The 20,877-nt window shown below is 41.5% G+C and overlaps 1 protein-coding gene across 4 annotated transcripts in view; it reads left to right on the forward strand.

Annotated features, from left to right (window-relative positions):
* Positions 1 to 452: 452 nt before the first annotated feature.
* Positions 453 to 20,877, forward strand: part of MID2 (midline 2) — a 105,978-nt gene continuing 85,553 nt past the window's right edge. For 2 of the 4 annotated variants that reach the window (XM_055375416.2, XM_004064679.5), the window contains exons 1-2: positions 679 to 1,250; positions 15,499 to 16,214. In XM_055375416.2, the coding sequence (XP_055231391.1) occupies positions 1,247 to 1,250; positions 15,499 to 16,214 (720 nt within the window). In that variant the 5' untranslated portion in view covers positions 679 to 1,246. Of the gene's footprint in view, positions 615 to 678; positions 1,251 to 15,498; positions 16,215 to 20,877 lie in introns of those variants that run through there. The other 2 variants (XM_055375418.1, XM_055375417.1) reach the window with 2 other exon arrangements.

The raw sequence follows: 20,877 nt of genomic DNA on the forward strand, positions 1-20,877 counted from the left end.
AAATGGACCAATTAGCTTATTAGGGACCTGGAATACCTGGATAGCTAGCATCTGCCTCATTGTCCATGTGGTAAAGACCGTCTTGTTTTACTGGTCAACAATTTGAAGGTACAAGAAAAATCCTACTTTTTTTTTTCTTTTGATGGCTTTAATCCACCTCCACAACTTCTGCCCGAGGCCAATAAAACACAGCCATTCTCTTTTTGTAAAAAGAAATAGAGGTTGGGTTTCCTTCAATTGTCTGCCCTTTTCTATCTCCTCCACTATTTTTGTTTTACTCTGTAGTTAACTTTGCATAGAGCAGCTTCATAGGGAGGATCTCTGCGGTGGACCCGGCGCTCTCTTCTTATTACCCGTTGCAAAGGCCTCTTCCTTGTTCTAACCTGGGGGTTTGTGGTGTTGGGGGACAGGGGGATTGGGGAGTGGGAGAAGAGTTTAGCCATAGCCTTCCTTCTGCATTTCACACACATTTAGCTCTCTCTGTCGCTCTGTCACACACACACACACGCACATACACACCATACACACACACACGCACACCCGTCCGGGTCCCTCTCGGTGTGTCTTCCTTCAAGATGACAGGGCGCTGGAGAAAAGGCTGCTGGAATCAGCTGGTAGGTACAGTAGTAACCCGAGCCCCACCCACCGGCTGCCTTTGCTTGCTCAGGTTTCTCCGGTCACTCCTGCCAGGGGAGAAGACATGTAAACGTGCCTCCAGAGGAAGGGCTGGGGGAGCTGGGAGTGGCGGGGGCGGCGGAAGGTGAGCCTGGGAAGGTGGCCGAGCACCCCTTCTTCTTGGGCCCTTCCCAGTGCTCCCTTGGGGTGTCAGCCCCAGCCCCGTTTGCCCCCACTCCGCCTCCCTTTTGGAAGGGATTGCCTTTTTTTTCCTCTGCGGCGGCGGAAATGACAGTGTGGTGCTGCCGTGGTGTCATGGTGCTGCCCCTGGACTGAGGGGCGAAAACTCTTAAGTTTAGCTCGGGAGGCCCAGCTGCGGTAGCATCGCGGCCGCCGTGCTGTCCCCTGCGGGGCGCGCGGGCTGGCGGATCCCGGCTGCTGCGCGGCGTCGGCGACGGTAGCGGCGGCGGCGGCGAAGGCGGGCGGCGGCCTACAGTAGTGGCGGCGGCGGCGGCGGCGGCGACCGGGGCCCGGGAGCTCGCGCCGGAGCCCGAGCCAACCCGCTGCGGAGGCAGACGAGAGCCCAGCGCCCTCGAGCGAGCGGAGGAGATGGCTGGCACCTGGGAACGCTATGGGTAAAACGCGCCCCCTCGCCGCGGCCCTGGAGGTCGAGCGTCGTAGCCCTCGCAGGGCTAGTCTCCGGCTCCGGCCGCTTTTCAGGTGCCGCCGGGGCCCGGCGTTGGCCGAGGGCTCTCCGGCTCGGCGAGGCAGGGTGATGGGGCCCGCGAGGCTCGAGACGGCGACGGGGGCCCCAGCTCAGCTCCGGCTCTCAGTCATGCTGTTGGGGCCCGGGTTCCTGCCACTGCCCTCCTGGGACGGAGTTTGCACTCCGGGGTGCGGGGCGGGGGCGGCGGAGGCCTCTGCGCAGCCGGGCAGGGCCCGGCGCGGGCAGTCGAGCGAATCCCCCGGCGCCGGGGCGCGAGTCTGGGAAAGGGCACGGCCGCCTTCCCACGCTCCCGCAGCCGGCAGCCTCCTCGGCCCAGGCGTCGCCCCTTGGCCGGCCGTCTGCCGGGCGGTGCTGTCGCAGCAGCCGGCGTGGCTGCGGACGCCCTGCCGGCGGGGAGGCCCGGTGAAACTTAATCCCTTTTCTGCCAGGGAGCGATCCTCGAGTCTCCGTCTGGATGGTTCCTTATTTCTGGCCTAGCTGTGAAATCAGCTCTGTGGGGGAGAGGGAAAACTTACATATGTCCACAGGACAGACTGCGACGCAACCAGGGAGAGTGGGGATTTTCCATTCCTGCCTTGTAAGAATTAAGTAAATAACGGCGGAGTAGATTTACAGAAACATTACTGGTGATGATAAGGTTTAGGTTACTTAGCACTTCGTGTGTTGCACATTATTTTTCAGAGGTGTTTCTTCTTAGAGCAGGAAATTGAAATCCTGCAGTCGTTGTACTCTTTACTTTCTCTCTTCCACGGTCCCCTACCCGTTTTCAGGATCACTCACCTTCCTATGTCACAACGCTTACTTGCCTACCCAAATTCCCCAGCAGAGCCCCTTGGACCCCAGCCTTTCCCCATCAACGTGTGCACTCGCAGCCTCCCAGCCATGCAGCATCTTACTTCTCAACCACTTTGCCTTTTTGAGGATTTCTGAGTGTGGGGCGGATAGATGGTGATGGTTGTGTGTCTCTGAGGATGAGCCCTTATAAAGGAATATATTGGAAACTAAACAGAGAAGTACTGTGTGTGGGTTGATCCCTCTGATTCTCAAGTTGGGCCAGAAGGGCTGCCTTTCACCCCATTCTGCTCCGTCCCAGTACTCTAATCAGTTCTCTGGCAATATTCCAATAGAAGGGAGTTGCTGAATAGGGAGTTCTCCTCCCCTACTTTTCTTCTGTTTGGGGAGTGGTTTCATTGTACCCCAGATGGTTAGCTTCCCCCTGCCCACCCCCGACCCTCACATCCCCCTGTCTGTCTCCTCTCATGACTGTACTGAGGGAGAAACTGTCTTTGCTATTTTTATATATTCCTGCCCAATCAATGAACTTAACATGGATATGTGATGTGAATTAGATTTCTCCTGGTTGCTCCTCACAACTTGATTTATGTGTTTGTTATAGTTTGGGTATTTATCCCTGCCCAAATCTTATGTACAAATGTAATCCCCAGTGTTGGAGGTGGGGCCTGATGGGAGGTGACTGCGTCATGGGAACAGATTTCTCATGAATGGTTTAGCACCATCACCTTGGTTGACTGTGAGTCCTTGTGATAGTGAGTAATCTCTCCTGAGATCTGGTCGTTTAAAAGTGTGTGGCACTTCCCCCCAACTCTCTTTCTCCCTTGCTTCTGCTCACACCGTGTGAGAATCTCCTGCTCCCCATTCGCCTCCCTCCATGATTGTAAGCTTCCTGAGTCCTCCCTAGAAGCAGATGCTGGCATCACACTTCCTGTACAGCCTGCAGAACCATGACCCAATTAAACCTCTTTTCTTTTCTTTCTTTCTTTTTTTTTTTTTTTGAGACAGGATCTTGCTTTGTTACCCAGGCTGGAGTGCAGTGTCACATTCACAGCTCACTGCAGCCTCCACCTCTCAGGCTTAAGCGATCCTTCTCCCTCAGCATCTCAAGTAGTTGGGAACACAGGTGCATGCCACCACACCCAGCTAATTTTTGTATTTTTTGTAGAGATGGCATTTTGCCATGTTGCCCAGGTTGGTCTCGAACTCCTGAGGTCAAGCTGTCTGAGGGCCTCGCCAAGTGCTGTGATTACAGGCGAGAGCGACAATGCCCAGCCTACCTCTTTTATTTATAAATTACGCAGTTTCAGGTATTTCTTTAAGGCAATGCAAGAATAGCTAATGTAGTGGTTAAAACACAGGTCCAGGAGTCAAGAAGATCAGAGTTCATCCCAAATATGATGATACATTGGCTTATGGCTTTAGGACATTCCTATGACTTTTCTTTCATAGTTGGTGCACTTGTGTAAAAGCTATAATATTGTGTACTGGGTATTGTTAGTCTTGACTTGGTCCTTTGAAGATGAAAGGGTTCTGTAAACCCTCAGCATTATACTTTTTTTTTCCTTTGAGACGAAGTCTCGCTCTGTCACCCAGGCTGGAGTGCAGTGGTGTGATCATGGCTTGCTGCAGTCTTGACCTCTCTGGCTCAAGCAATCCTCCCATCTCAGCTTCCTTAGTAGCTGGGACTATAGGCACACACCATCACACCCGGCTAATTTTTGAATATTTTGTAGAGACAGGATTCACCATGTTTCCCAGTCTGGTCTCAAACTCCTGAGCTTAAGGGATCCACCTGCCAAGTCCAAGTGTTGGGATTACAGGTGTGAGCCACCACACCCAACCAACATTATACTTTTCAAAGAAAGCGCTTCCTTTACCTTTTATTGAGTTAGTGGATTGACTGGGTGTAAGTAGGAATCTTAGCTTACTGAAAACCTTTAGCTTCCCACCCCCAGAGCCAAATCTTATCATTGTACTTAGGTCCTAAATCTGTTTTTTCTCCAATACATGTTCAACTGAATGAAAACGTACATACAACTAGGCATACAGAGTAATAATGATCATTTAAGTTGAGGCTTGAATCATTTCTAATGCACTCTAACCTAACAATCTGAGTCAGACTAATTTGAAGACATAACCTCACCCATTTTTTAGCCTATATGGGCGCAGTTTGTTAGTTTCTAATGAAAAGTGTCATAAATAATTTGGGGTATGGCTATATAAGCATGATTAGCACCTAGTAGCAGAGTCAACAATATTAAGCACCTATAATGTGCAGAGGACCTCTGCTGATTGGGCTGAGGCCCCAGATTTAGCCCAGTATTTTGGCCTCCTGCCTGTTCCACGCCAAACTCCATACTTGCAACTCCAGGATTAGGTCAGGGAGCGGCTGTGCAGGACATGGGTAGAGGCTAGGGACATGAAAGGGTGGTTGTGTCCCTCTTATTTGTTTTCATGACTACTAGAATTCTCATCTGGCATGTTGCACCCTGCAAGGCCACCTCTGGGAAGTACTCCTGTAAATCAGAATGACTTGATTTATGAACATATCGTCTGAACGGTGCAAATTGATTTAGATAAAATTGATTTAGTTAATCTCTTCCCTAAGAGCAGGGCAACTTGCTTCAACTCGCAGATCCTAAAGTGGTGCCAGTGGAGTCTCACAATTGCATCCAAATATTGCTCTGAGTAGTGAGCCTGTCCATTCCTTCATCCCTCCTCCCATAAAATCTGCTGACATCACAATAATTGACAAGGGAACTACACAAGGAGTATGTCTGTCTTCATCATTCAGCAAACCTCATTGGCTTGGTGAAGAGGAGAGAATGTTGTCTTCTCATTCTATCCCATAGAACTCAAGCTCTGTCTTTTCAAACAGGGACATAGAGCCCTTAAAAGGGTGAAGACAGGGCTGTGGGCACAGAATATGTCTCAAATGGCTGCTCTTGGAAGTACCTGCTTGGTCTTGTGTGTGTCTGCCATTCAATCTTTATGAATCTTGGTAATATCCTTGCTGTTAGGCCATGGGGCTCGGCTGCTAGTAGAGGTCAGGGGGTGCTCCATTTCCATTTAGCATTAAGTTTTTGTCCTCTCTTTGGCACAAAAGCGAGAATGAAGCTCTGTGTTCATGAAGCACTCCTTACTCATTAAGCTGGGTGTCCTGACTTAGAACATTGCATCATCAAAATATGAGATGTAACATGTTGATACTGGATATACAACAGTTTTGGATAATTCAAAATTGTTTACATTTTGATAAATGAAATTTTGGTACCAAGATGGTGTTGCACTAACATCTGTACTTCAGGTCTCTCAAAAAATATTGTGTTCATCACTAAGCAGTGTACAGAAGAGACTAGAAAAGTGTTTCTCAACTGGTGTGTTGGGTCATGCTAGCAAGTGAGAAGACCAGATGAGTGGTGTTGAGACAAGAAATTCCAGCTGTAATTATCTTCTTGTGCAGATAGCTAATCTACTTTTTATTTACCTTCTCATCCACGGATCAATATATTAAATATGTTCCTTTCTCCACTTTCATGTATTAAAACTCTGCTAAGAGTTTTCTGTGGGCTTAAGTAGTCTGTGGCTGTTTCTATTTGTTTCTCTCTTTCTGTCTTCCCCTTCTTTATGACCATAGGCAGATATAATCCTTTTGATGATGAATCTCCCAGATGCTGAGTTTTCTTTTAGAAATTCTATAAATTACTAAGACTACTAGATAGTATAAGATGCTTAAAGTGTGGGTGGTGGAGGGATTTTGAGTAATGTGCCAGCATCCCATTATTTCCTTTTCCTTGTGGGATTCACCTGAATACACTCTAGGATGCTGGTTCAGCCTAAGTGGGTTGGCAAAGTATCATTTGTAAGCATTATCCTACTTGGGTTCTGGCCTCCCTGCAGAGCTCTGGCTGCCTGACCTTGGGCTTTGTCTCAGCTTCCTTCCCGTAGGTCAGACTCCGCTGGTTGATGAACAGCATCCCCAGTCTCTGGATCATCGTCTTACAGAGACCGAACAATCTGATAACAAACCCATCATACAATCTGAAATCGTCCTGAAACATGAAATCCCAGTATTTGCAATTTGCCTGGGTAGGAGCATAATGTATGGGCATGGCAGACAATGCTAATTCATGACAGTGAAGTGTCTTAATATATACAGTACAGAGATAGAAAAATGGTTTACGGTCCAGAACCTTGATCACTTTGTCTATAGCCCTTTGTTCAGTGTTGCTAGGATCCATGTGGTTCCCAGGGAAGTAGAAGCTTGATTTCAAATAGGCCTCTGTTCTCTGTCCCTTGTTTCTGACCTGAACTTGGGGTCCTCTCAGCCTAACATTCAATAACATGTCCTACATACATATATTGCCAATTTTATTGTGTAGATGACTGCCTGTCCAGGTGAACCACTGAACATTTAAAAACTTACAAATATTTTGTTGGGTAACAGAGGTTAGGAAAAGCAATCCTAGAGGAGATGGAAAGCTGTACCAGTAGTCATAGGTAAATTAAGTTTGTTTTCCATTTGTTCCTCAACCCTGCAACTGCCAGTGTAATCTGCATTAAGATAAAGGTGTTATGAATTGTATTTAGGATTCCTGTCAATTATCATGTGTTACCTTGGCAAATCCATTTGTTGGTTACTTGGATTAACCTTTTGGGTTTGTAGCAGATTTAGGACTTCTAGTTCTGCTATTTTGATACTCATTTTAATGTTTATATGATGACTATATTGTATAAAATACTCAATGTTTGGATTTAAAAACTAATTATTGAAAAGAACATACATTAATTCCATGTACTATAAAGTATTAAGTAGGCTTTAATAACCTATTAGACAGGAGCTGGCACTGGTGCTCTCTGCCAGTCGGTAATCAGCCTCCACTTCTGAGTTCTCCCTGTGCAGGATGAAAGTTTAAGAGAAAAGAAAAGAGACAGCCCTTCACTTGGAGAGGGGTGGGGATCCCAGTCTAAAAGTGAAGACATGAGCATAACAAATACGATGATCAGTCCCATGATCTTCCAGAAGTCTTGTGGAGGAGTGTGATTGTCTGCCATTATGTCAACCATGTGTTTGGGATGAATTTCCAAACATTTTTGGCTTTTCTTAATAACTTGCTTTGTTTCTATAATCTATGAATGTATGATGAGAATACCTGTATTTGTAAAGTGAACTAATACTTTTATTTTATCCTCGTCTGATCCTCACAATAGCCCGTGAGATGGGCAGGGCAGGTATTTTTCATCTGATAGATGAAAAAGCTGTGGCCCAAAGAGTTTAAATGTACCTAGGATTGCTCGGCTAATTTGGTTTAGATCCAGGACTACAACCAGGCTGTATTATGAGGGTCAAATGAGATAATGGCTTTGAAATAATTTGAAAAGTATAAAATGATATACAAATGTAAGGTGGCTATTATCGATTATTATTACTGACCACCTAGCCTCTTCTGTCTAGGTTTCTATTTTCAGTTCCTATCCTATAGTGTATGAATTTGATGCATTGGTTGCCTTTTGTGTTCCAAAATGATCTGCTTTGAGCTTCAAGGGGTTCTTTTCTAATCGTGTTCTAGAATTTGGATTTTGGTTTCTTTTACAGCCCCCAAATATATTCTCATTAGTTTATATTCCCATGGGACTCTCCTCCCCTTTAGTTGTCCTCTGGAACATCCATTATGTCTTTTTTGAGATACAACAGACAAAAACCACTGTACTTTGAGCATCTTAGTAATGCATTTTGTTTATGTCCTGCTCCAGTGGCTGTGATATCTATCACTTGTTAGCCTTCCTAGTCACACTAATAAATAAAAGTTGTGTTTTTAGGAGCTAGTTTACAATAATCCAAGCTGTCTTTTTATGTGGTAACAGCAAGAGCTCTGTAATAATCGGATGTCAGAGCTGGAAAGCATCTTAAAGAGATCGTCTGGTGATTCTAGTTTAGCTTGAACATTTTACAGTTGAGGAAACATCAGACTAGGCCAGGACTCATTTGCTCCTTACCCCAAGGCAGGGAGACAGTTTCTAATACTTTAAGGAAGAACTCATGGGACATTAATTTTAATATCCTGAGGAATGTTTATTTTATATATATATATTTTTAAAAAAAACCTACAGCTCAGCTCATTTCTCAATCTATAGCCCAGAGATCAGGCTTGGTTTCACACTCGTGGATTTTCTATGAAGGGAATACTATAACTCCTCAGGAAGGTAGTGGGAGCTCAGATACATGCTTTGTAGACCCGGAAGAAAAAAAATTAGATGGAATAATAATTGTTAATTAAGTGGGCATTTAATTATGCTTAAGTAACCTTTGAAATAATAGAATTATGCAAAGTACAGATCACGACTTCTCTCTTGATCAGAGTTAGCTAAAGGCTAGATTTGGAGGACAATGCTGAAATCAGTCTTTTGTTTCATAAGTGTAGGATGCATTATTTTTACCTTTTTAAAAAATTTTAATTTTTGAAATTTATTTTTTATTTTTATTTGTTTTGAGACAAAGTCTCACGCTGTCACCCAGGATGGAATACAGTGGCACAATTATGGCTTACTGCAGCTTCGACCTGCTGGGCTCAAGCGATTTTCCCACCTCAGCCTCTCAAGTAGCTGGGACTACAGGTGCATGCCACCACACCCCGCTAATTTTTGTATATTTTGTAGATATGGGGTCTTGCCATGTTGCCCCGGCTGGTCTCGAATTCCTAGGCTCAAGCAATCTGCTTGCCTCTGCCTCCCAAAGTGCTGGGACTACAGGTGTGAGTCACCACGCCAGACCCATTATTTTTTATCTTAATCACCTTCATCAAAACTCCTTTTGTATTTCTACCCAGTTATACAGCCCAATGGTACCTTCTTCTAGTTTATGCTCATCGACTTCTTTTTTCAGAGGTCTCACCCTGTAGTAAGGCACAAGGTAAAGAAAAGCCATACAGAAACAAACATACATATCTGACTATATATGGCAGTAACTAAATGGTTTGGAAGGGAACTAATCAGGGTGTGTGGATGTGGACATTTGTTTCTTAATATGGCAATTGGTCCTGCCCTCTCAGGTATTTCATCAATGCATTTTTATGACAAATTGTAAAAACTTTCAAGATTACCTGTCATTGAGTTGCACCCTATCAGATTCACATCCTGTCTTCATCCTTAGCATACTCTCTAACTCTGTATAGATTAGTGATTCACAAACTTTTTGAAATTGCAACAGTTTGCCATTGTTTAATTTTTGTCATGCCACTTCCTCCTGCTAAAAGTATTTCATGATAATAGGAGTCAAATATTTTTCAGGAGTCACTTATATACTTTTTAAAGTGAATAAAAATTGGGAGCTGAGAATTTTGTGACACTCATTGATCACTAGAGATATCCCAGGGTATTGCAAAACCTAGACAGGGAATCATTGACCTAGAAAAACAATTGAAAGGAACAAGCAATCCAATAGAATTTATAAATACTACATAATCACACAGTTGTTAGTATAGTATAGTGATTTGCTGTTTACACCCTGGAGTCAGACAGACCTGGGATTGAATCTCTTCTTTAAACAAATTAGATGTAATTCACATGCCATAATATTCACTATTTTAAAGTATACAATTCAGTGGTTTTTGGTATCTTCACAAAGTTGTGCAATCATCGTCACTATCTAATTTTAGAACCTTTTCATCATCCCAAAAAGTAACTCCATATTTGTTAGCAATCACTCCTCATCCTCCATCCTCCCCTGCCCTGCTCCTGGCAACCATTAATCTACTTTCTGTTCCTTTGGGTTTGCCTATCCTGGATATTTCATAAAAAAGGAATCATACACAAAAGGAGCCTTTTGTGACTGGCTTCTTTTACTTACTGTTTTCAAAGATCATCCATGTTGAAGTATGTATCAGAACTTCATTCCTTTTTATAGCCAAGTAATATTCCACTGTGTCTATCCTTTCATCAGTTGATGGACATTAGGGCTTTTCCCTTTTGGCTACTATGAAGACTGCTGCTATGAACATTTGTGTACAAGTTTTTGAGTGAACACATTTTCCATTCTTTTGGGTATACACCTAGGAGTGGAATTATATGGTAACTCTACATTTAGCCTTTTGTGGAACTGTCGAACTATTTCCCAAAAGCAGCTGCACCATTTTTTATTTCTACCTGCAATGTATGAGGGTTCTAACTTCTCCAAATCCTGGCTGACGTGCTGTTTTCCAGTTTTTGTTTGTTTTGTTTTATTATATTATAGCCTTCTTAGTGTGAAGTAGTATCTCAATGTGGTTTTGATTTGCATTTTCCTACTGGCTAGTTATGTTGAGCACCTTTTCATGTGATTGTTTGCCATTTGTATATCTTCTTTGGAAAAAATCTATTGAAATCCTTTGCCCACTATTAAATTGAGTTACTTATCTTTTTTAATCTTGAGTTCTAAGAGTACATTTCTAGAGACTAGACCTATATCAGATATATTAATATGATTTGCAAATATTTGCGCCTAGTCTGTGGGTTGTCTTTTTACTTCATTGATGGTGCTTTTTGCAGCACTCAAATTTTAAATTTTGATAAAGTACCATTTATGTATATTTTCTTTGGTTGCTTATGCTTTTGGTGTCATCTGAGAAACTGTTGCCTGCCTAACCTAAGTTCACAAAGATTTATGCCTATCTTTCCTTCCAAGAGTTTTATAGTTTCAGCTCTTACATTTAGATCATTGATCTGTTGTGAGTTAATTTTTATAAATGATATGAAGTAGAACTCCAACTTCATCCTCTTGCATGTGGATATCCAGTTGTCCAAGCACCATTTGTTGAAAAGAGTATTCTTTCTCCATCGAATGGTCTTGGAACCCTTGTTGAAAATCAGTTGACCATAGATATATATAGGTTTATTTATAAAGTTTTATCCTAAGTTTGACTCTTAGTTTTGCCACTTAGAAACAAGTGTGACCTTGAACAAGTTACTTTTTTTTTTTTTTTTTTTTTTTTTTTTGAGACGGAGCCTCGCTCTGTTGCCAGGCTGGAGTGCAATGACACGATCTCGGCTCAAGCAACCTCTGCCTCCCGGGTTCAAGCAATTCCCCTGCCTTAGCCTCCCGAGTAGCTGGGACTACAGGCATGCGCCACTACGCCTGCTAATTTTTTGTATTTTAGTAGAGACGGGGTTTCACCATGTTGGCCAGGATGGTCTCGATCTCCTGACCTTGTGATCCGCCTGCCTCGGCCTCTCAAAGTGTTGGGATTATAGGCGTGAGCCACCACGCCCAGCCTACTTTTTTTTTTTAAATAATGATAATACCTACCTTTTAGAGAGTTGTTGTGAAAAGTAAATGAGGCAATGCACATAAAGGGTATTGTTCAGGTGCTTAGATAACCAGAAAGGTAGGGAAAATGGGGGATAATTGAAAGGATTCTAAAATATTAGGAGTACCCAGAACAAGAAAGCCTCATAAATTAGAGATGATTGAACACATCTGAAGAAGTTGATAAAAGTATTCAGTTCCCGAAAATTGGCTAAAACAGTTAATATATGATAATTAAAAATCAAACAGATTCGAAACGGTATAGAAAAGCTAAAATAAGCAAGAGGCAGTAACTATCTTAAAATATTCTTTACAGAGCTGAAATAAGTTAAGGTAGGTTATTTTAGAGTACTAATGATTGGGTTTTTTTTCTTTCGAAGACTCTTGAGAATCTTTTGAAAGCTATGGGCAACCCTTTCCCCAGGAAAAATGCATATATGACATACAAACACATTCTGCAAACAGTTCTAGGAAGTTCAGAAGTCCCCGGTTAATAAATCCTATTTTGACCTTACCCAAAGCAATCCTGACCCATAGCGTGCTTTCCCAAGCTTAATTTCATAATGAGGTTCAAGTGTCACACTGACTTGGAAATAAATTTTAGATTTCCAAACAAAATTTAAGAGCTTTTCCTCTGTACAGGACAATTTATATGGCACCCTCTTAAGCCTTAGGAAAGCTGTGGTACTCTAATTGTTGTTATATAGTTTTCAGCATACATAGACATGGCTTTCAGCAATACATGTGACCAACCCAGGTAGCTTCCAACACAGACATTGAGGAATGCAGGCATACAGTTCTAGAAGAGATAGTAATAGAAGTGCAGTGTGAGGTGGAGATGGGCCTAGAAGACAGAGATATGATTCTGGAAGGGACTCAGAATGAAATAGGCAGATTCAGAGAAAGTAAGAGAGACAGAGAGAGATAAAAATAGACGTAGAAACATGCTGTTTAAAAAAAAACTCTATAAACTATGTTAAGTATACCAAAGTAAAGATTTCCAGAATTCAAAAACAAAAAAAAACTGTCTTGTAAATGGTCCAGATAAACCTCAGTGAAGGAGGTGAGATGATTGAAATAAAGGTGTAGGGAAAAGAGCACAGGCATTGGAATTATACTGACCTGTGCTCTGGGTATGTATGTTTTTGGTTGATTTATTTAATGATTCTAAGCCCTAGTTTCCTAACTGTAAGGTGGATACAGTAATAGTAACTTCCTCACAAGTTTCCTGAAAGAATTAGTGAAATAATGTGTAAAGTGCTTAACATAGTACTCAGAATACAGGAGATGCTCAATGAATGCTAGACCCCTTCTTACTCCTAGTTTAAGTGATACTTCATTAACAATTATTGAATGCAGTTTGTGTGAAGCACAAACTTGTGCTGTGAATGAAAATATAAAATAGTTGATACTCTCAAGGAGAAGGAAGAGTTAGCTGGAAATACAGCTATGTAAGTGAAATAAAACAGAATGTTCTGGAAGCCACCAGTGGTTGAGGTGATAAAAACATGTAGATGAGAGATCTCTTAGATTTCTAGGCTTGGATGGTGATATTCACCAGACAGGGAAAATCAGAAGAGGAGCAGGTGTTTTTTGTTTGTTTTGTTTTGTGGAGGTGAGGAGGAGCACAACAAGTTCATTTATAGACATATTGAGTTTGAGAATCTGAGTAATATATCAAATGGAGCTCTCTAAGGCAATATTCCTGCTGTCAGTGGAAGTTGGAATCTTCATCTCTCAAAAGTCTCTTCCAATTCTAAGATTCAATGACGTATGTACATTTTAATTGTTTACTTTTTCATCTGTATAGGTGAACGTTGATAGATGTTATAAGCTACAAAATACTGGCCAACAACTTTCAAGCACCTGTAAATTCTAAAAGAAAAATACCATGTCTCACTTAAAAAAACTGGCTGTACAAACATCTGAATCTACTAAACCAACTGAGTGACTGATTTACAAAAAGATTCTTCACTTTTATAACCTCATTTCATATAGATTTTCATTAAATAGGTAGTTAGTTCAGTGCATTTAAAAGGTTTGATTTAGAAGCAGCTTTTAGGTGTACACCTATTGTACTTAGGCATAAAGTATAATTGTACTCAGTATTTATGTATCCTGTGACAATATCTGAACAAATACCAATGGCAGAGCAAAATTTTCAAGCTCTGATGAGAGTCTCCAATGATGACAAGATAATGAACAAAAGCTACTCAAAAGCAAACAATGCTTTTCTTGGGCTTGGCTCTGTGGCTCACTCCTGTAATCCCAGCACTTTGGGAGGCTGTGGTGGGCAGATCGCTTGAGCCCAGGAGTTCAAGATCAGCCTGGGCAACATGGCAAAACCACGTCTCTACAAAAAATATAAACAAAAATTAGCTGGGCTTGGTGGCATACGCCTGGAGTTCCAGGAGGCGGAGCCCAGGAGGCTGAAGCAGGAGGATCGCTTGAGCCCAGGAGGTGGACGTTGCAGTTAGCCAAGATTGTACCACTGCACTCCACCCTGAATGACAAAGGGACACCTTGTCTAAAAAAAAAAGCAAGAAAGATGCCCTTTTTCTTTCCTATACATAGGATTAACATTTTCAGTCAGTAAGATATGTTTTATATTTTTCCTTAAAGACAACTTAGAATATTTATGTGTGTGTATTTTAATTAATGGAAGACTCTAGGCAATTAAGAATTAGGTACCTGTGTGTTCAGCACAGAAATGCCTGTGGAAAAATAGAGTTACCAAGAGGTTGGTTTCTTGTCAGTTGGGTGGCTTTTTTTGTTTGTTTTGTTTGTTTGTTTTTTTTTTTTTTTGGCAGTCTGGCTCTGTCACCCAGGCTAGAGTGCAGTGGCATGATCTCGGCTTACTGCAACCTCCGCCTCCCAGGTTCGAGCGATTCTTCTGGTTCAGCCTCCCAAGTAGCTGGGACCACAGGCAAGCGCCACCACGCCCAGCTAATTTTTGCATTTTTAGTAGAGACGGGGTTTCACCATATTGGCCAGGAAGGTCTGGACCTCCTAACCTCGTGAGCCACCCACCTTGGCCTCCCAAAGTGCTGGGATTACAGGCGTGAGCCCCTGTGCCCGGCCGGGTGACCTCTTTTACTCACTGATGCTCACTAAATTGAAGGTTACCAGATCTTAAAATTTCTGGCACTTTGCTAATTTCTATCTAGATATTGATTTGCATCCTTTTATGTTTTAGAAAGTATGAAAAGACACATGGGAGGTGAGCTTCATAGCTGGCTTGTGCTAGTTCAGCAGGTGTTTAGTAATGAAACCAAACTGAAGCCACAAGGCAATATGACTTTGTTATTGATCAGCAACTATTGCTGAGTAGGTTGAAAAGTTTGAAATCATTCCCCATTCAGCTTGATGAACTGAAGGGGTTTCTGAAGGTGAGGGAAGAAGATGAAAGTGAAAACTATCATATTTTATCTCAAGTAACTCAGTTTACTAGGAATAGAATGGAACGGAAATTTCCATGTGTGATAATAAGAAGTAATTCAAGTTCACACTCTGAGGAAAAACTTATTATCCTGCACCAAGGGCTACATTTTTCTAAAGCTCTCTCTTTTTGATGCAGGCTTTCAGAATGGAATCATTTCAGGAAGTAGAGAGTTACTTTAAAATATGGCATTGTTTTCCTTACACTGGATGTCACATAGAAGCAGCCCTACAGTTTACCTTGAAGTGAAATAGAGAACAATATTGGAGAATAGAGATTGGGAATTTTGCAGGGTCTCAGCCTTATCTTAGTCTAGGAAAAGAGATGTCAGTGGAGAATATGTGAGAGAATGATCCATGCAAATATTGTGAGCTGGAATGGTAATGTTAATCAGTCTATCAGGATTCAGAGGTGGCCATTTGGTTTTATCTATTTGTGCATGAAAATAAACATAGGCATTTGTCTAAAACAAGGTTTGAAGGGGGAGAAAGTCTTCCTGATTAGTTCCCAAATTGCTTTTCTATTGCTTAAGCATCTCTGGGGAATCCAGCACGTAAACGCGCCCATTGGTTAGTGTATAATTGTATTATATCCATTTTCCTTTGGAAATGCCTAATGACTCTTGCTTTGTATTCCTTGCAGGTGAAAGCCCAGCCTCCGTGGTTCTTAATGCCTCAGGAGGATTATTTTCACTAAAGATGGAAACACTGGAGTCTGAATTGACCTGTCCAATCTGCCTAGAGTTGTTTGAAGACCCCCTTCTGCTCCCTTGTGCTCACAGCCTCTGCTTCAGCTGTGCCCATCGCATTTTGGTATCAAGCTGCAGCTCTGGTGAATCCATTGAACCCATTACTGCTTTCCAGTGTCCTACCTGCAGGTATGTTATCTCGCTGAACCACCGGGGCCTGGATGGCCTCAAGAGGAATGTGACTCTGCAGAACATTATTGATCGCTTCCAGAAGGCTTCAGTCAGTGGGCCCAATTCCCCTAGTGAGAGCCGCCGGGAAAGGACTTACAGGCCCACCAGTGCCATGTCTAGCGAGCGAATTGCTTGCCAATTCTGTGAGCAGGACCCGCCAAGGGATGCAGTAAAAACATGCATCACCTGTGAGGTCTCCTACTGTGACCGTTGCCTGCGGGCCACGCACCCCAACAAGAAACCTTTCACCAGCCACCGCCTGGTGGAACCAGTGCCAGACACACATCTTCGAGGGATCACCTGCCTGGACCATGAGAATGAGAAAGTGAACATGTACTGTGTATCTGATGACCAATTGATCTGTGCCTTATGCAAACTGGTGGGTCGTCACCGAGACCATCAGGTCGCATCCCTGAATGATCGATTTGAGAAACTCAAGGTAAGGGATCTGGGGAGCATCCCCTATACAACTTTGTCGCATAAATGCAGTTAGCAAGTTCTCTAATAAAATAGGTGACTTTTCCTATATGACAAGTGAGTTAACTTTAAGTTGTTCTCATGAGGAATAACCTGCTCTCCTGCAAGCTCTTCCTGGAGCCTATCTCATCTGTTGCATAAACATGCTTGCATTCACACACTTCTGGCTAACTTTTGGGGAGTCAGCTCATGGCCTGCAACACCAGTAGTTCATCCAGGGAAACAGCACCCTGTATCTTCTGTCAGTGACATATTGCTTATTATATATCTTTGCTATGATCTTTCCACCTCTTCTTTTAAGTATGTGAGTACTTGTGTACGTGTACTACAATTAGCATATGTGTCGATTTGCATATGTAGGTATATGGCAATGGGAAGGCAGGGTGTGTCTCTGTGTAGGTGTGGGTGGAGGTGGCTGAGTGTGTCTAGGTAGGTGAGAGATTTTTGTGGAGGACATTATTGTATGTTTGTGTTTATGTACTCAATACACTAAAGAAACAAAAGTTTGGCATTGGCCATTACAAATTGCCATTAAGCCTTTAACATAGGGCTAATTCTAAGCCTGCCTTTAAAAACAAAACAAAACAAAACAAAGAACTGAAGAAACTTCAGTATACCACGAAATTGGGAGGGATAATTAAATATCTGAATGAACAATTTAAACTGAAGGCAATAAATATTTAATCCAGTATCAAATTTTGTGACAGTGCTCACTATTATGGGCTACAAACTGAAGCATTTGTTTATAGTTCCTGCCTTACAAGTTTCTAGTCATTTATGTGTATTCAATGGACAGAGTTTTCCAAAGTTGTTGTGTCATATAATATGTATGTACAAGTCTAAGTGCCCATAAAAAGTCCTCCTACCTTACACTGATGATCCAGCGAATTGTTTTATTCCCATTGCTTGTCTGCTGTGTTGTATAATTTCTCTTAAGAAGGGAGCTACTTAGCAGATATTCTAGAAAAATAAAATGTTTAAACAGATAGTAAAATTACCACTCCAAATAGAACCTGAGTACATAAGCCAAGCTAGAAGAAAGACCCAGATAGGATAAAAGGAGGGCAAGAAGGGAATGGAGATTTTCCTCCTGCCATGCAGTGGATGATTCATTGTAACTTCTGTAAAAAGTATAATGTTGGTGAGAGTAGCAGTACTCAGAATAGGGTATATTTGTCATGTAATTTGTTGCAAATAATATTGAGAGTAGTCACAATGACTATGGTTTGTGCCTCTTTTGGTTATTATTTATACCTGATATGTATAAATGTGTAGCAAATTCAATTTTTTTATTTCACTCAAGTTGATACTCTCATTCATATCAAGGCTGCAGAGGGAAATAATCTTGTTAACTTCAGTTCTTAGACTCATAAGATGTTAGGCCTTTGACTTGGTCTAGTCGAAGTGCTCTACTTTAAAGTTGTATAAACAGACCTTGATAGATGAAGTGACTTGGTCAAAATCAAAGAAATGATTAGTAATGGGAAAGCTAGAACTGGAACTTAGCCTCTAGATTGAGTAACTATCCTTTGTACTGTAGCCGGCTGCCACTTTGTTTTGGATCTAAGTTTTCCCCATGAAATGTGATTTGAAACTTAACTTTATGCTCCCACAACTGTACATTTCGTGGTCATAGATAAAAGATTAATGACATCAAGGAAGGGATAGATTGTATAAACTTACAGCTGTATAGTGGCAAAAGATAGGAGCGGGGTTATAGGAAGAGTGGGGGATGTGAAGAGGACAGAACAATCTCTGCCAAATATTTGCAGGTGTTGGGACTATAATAAGTCATTGGCCTTGAGAAACATTCCAAACAGAAAAATCTGTGTCCATATGCACTGTTGAGATAACAAAAAGACTGGCTAGTGTAAGCTTGTATTACAGAAAACTAGCTATTTGAAAACATCAGAAAACATGATGATTGATTAGATATTTGGCATCATGAAGCTTAGCCCTCATCTCCAGGGATGGATGGAACATGGACATATTTTACCAAAATATATTTTAGTCTGTGACTAATCGGTAATTTTTGGAGAAAGAAAGCCAGATTTTGAATAGTTCCCCTTTAATATTTTAGGAAATGTGCAGAAAATTCTGATTATAAATTAAGTGGAAACTATTTTTACTCATTTTTGGATGGAGAGTGGAAACATGAATCATTCCCAACTGTGTGGTTCGTTATGTTGTCTGAAACATCTTGGACTTTGGGGAGGTGAGAGAGGTACTGCTTGTGTGTGTGTTGTGGGGGTGGAGGGGTCACTTTGGTTTGGTGCCAAGTGTAAAAGAATATTAATTCTCCATGTTAAGCAGAGAGGAAGTCTGACTTTTAGTGTCACATATACTCACTTCTTTGGGTTAATTATAAATTGGAAAATCATTTAGGATTACCCCCTTAGTCTGCTTGATTCTTCCCCAAGGAGAAAGGGAGAAAGTTGGCTGGCAGGAGCTATGGGAGAGTCTGCCTGAGTGTATTCCCCTGGCCCTGGCCCTGAGAGAAGCACAGGAGTCCTGTAGGAGATATATACTATACCTTATCATTCTTCCCCATACTATCATTCTTCCCCTGTATCTAGGAGGTTGGCTTTCTAGCCAGTATCTGATAACAGTGTTTATTTTTACTTTTTGGTTCTGGAACTTCACTGTTGACATTTGTAACTACTTTTTATATATGAACCTCCCTGATTAGGATTAGTGGCTTCTAATATTTATTTGTTCAATAAAGAATAAACAAACCATTATGTTATAGATGAAAAGTCAGAATAACCAGAAACTAGCCTGTCTTTTTAACATGTTCTCAAAGTGGATTAGAGGGCTTGGGGTACTTAGTTTAGTTTCATGATCTTATTTAGTTGTCCAGTCTACCAATAGGGTTGAGACGCAGGACACATGTCTTTCAGCAGGCTACCAGTAGTTCAATTAATTATTCAATTTTAAATAATATTTTTATTCACGACAGTTATTAGAGCAGTAAGTCCTATCAGAGTAATTATTTTCTCCATCACCTCTCACTTTTCACTCACTAGTCCCAATATATATCTTAGTTCATGATATATGGGGCATTTCTATAAAACGGCTTCACATTTTAGAATTTTCATTATCACATGAGTTTCCATCCTTATAAAAGATTGTTGTTATCATTTTAATACATTTTGGCTTTATAAAAGAGGCCAAATTTCGGTGACTGTCTGTTGCTGATAGACTTCAACTCAATATTATAAGTCCCATACAACTTTTTTCTTGTGCTGCCCATGTATTTTCCCCTCTACTCCTCTAAAACATGCTACCTTCATCTACCCCAGGGAGCCTCCTAACTGTCTGCAAAATATACCGTTCTCTTTTCTGATTCTTAACTGTTACTAGTGTTCTTCTCTTGGCCTGTTTACAAATCCTACGTATTCTTTAATGCGTAATTCAAACCCCATAAGACCACTCCAAAACATCACAGCTACGTCATAATCTCCTTCAGGTCAGAAATAATGTCTTTTATTTCTTTAGTATTCTCCTTAGTTTCTAGTACACATAGTATTTGCTCAAGAAATCCAAATGAATTCAGTTTTCATAATGGATTTGCAGGAAATATACCAGTGCCTATAGCTTGCTTTGGATCTCATCTTAGAAGATATAAATCTGTCTTGCCATTATATATACCCTGAAAGTCTGAAAAAAGATCTCCTGTGAACTACTGACAATGTTCAAAACCAGAGTGCTAGCAAAAGTATGGCATGTCCTTAATTTTAAGTGCCTATTCATTTTGATCACTGGATTTTCCAACTGCCTACCCCTATGGTGACATCTGTATAAATCAGATGTGATTATTATAATTCTCTTTGAGAGTGATGTCTTCACATTTCCATGCCCACAGCCTGCCAAAAATATAGCTGATGAAAACCAGGGGGAATAGAGGAATTTCCTGAAAGGAATAAACAAGCACATTTTCTTTTTCTCATTACATTTCCACAAATTCATTACTACAAATAATTCTTAAATGCAGTTACATTTACATATCAGGGATCTTGTTATAAAATATTACCCAGCACTGGAGTAAGCCTTTTATCATGGGAAAGTAACACACACACACACTCTCTCTCTCTCTCTCTCTCTCTCTCTCTCTCTCTGTCTGTCTCTCTCTAAGCGAGACTGGGACAGAGAAAGCTAATGATTGCCAGACAACGAGAAGGGAGATATGAGACTTGGAGGATGTTCAAAGGAACGCCACAATGAGAGTTAAAAGGTTGGAAAATATAGTGCTCTGGAATCTTATCACAGTTGATTACTTGTCCTTCTTCCTATTCAGTCACTCTGTCATCCACCCACCCATTCTCACTCAGTCACCACCTTCTCCCAGTCATTTATCTACTCACCCACTTGACACCCACTACTGTCTGCCAAGACAGATACCCTCTCAACTAATGTACTAATGGGCATATGACTATTTCTCAACCAGTGTAAGTATAAATATAAGGGAAAGAAAGTGAAGTATATTTATGAGAGACTAGGTTGAGAGTATATTTGCATACACATGTATGCATCACTGTATATGAGTGTGTATATTCCTGCATAAATATGTGGCTGAGAATGACTCTGTGTCTATGTATGAAAGTATATCTATAAAATGTGTATCA

The sequence above is a fragment of the Gorilla gorilla genome, chromosome X, assembly GCF_029281585.2.
Source record: "Gorilla gorilla gorilla isolate KB3781 chromosome X, NHGRI_mGorGor1-v2.1_pri, whole genome shotgun sequence".
Lineage (NCBI taxonomy): Eukaryota > Metazoa > Chordata > Mammalia > Primates > Hominidae > Gorilla > Gorilla gorilla.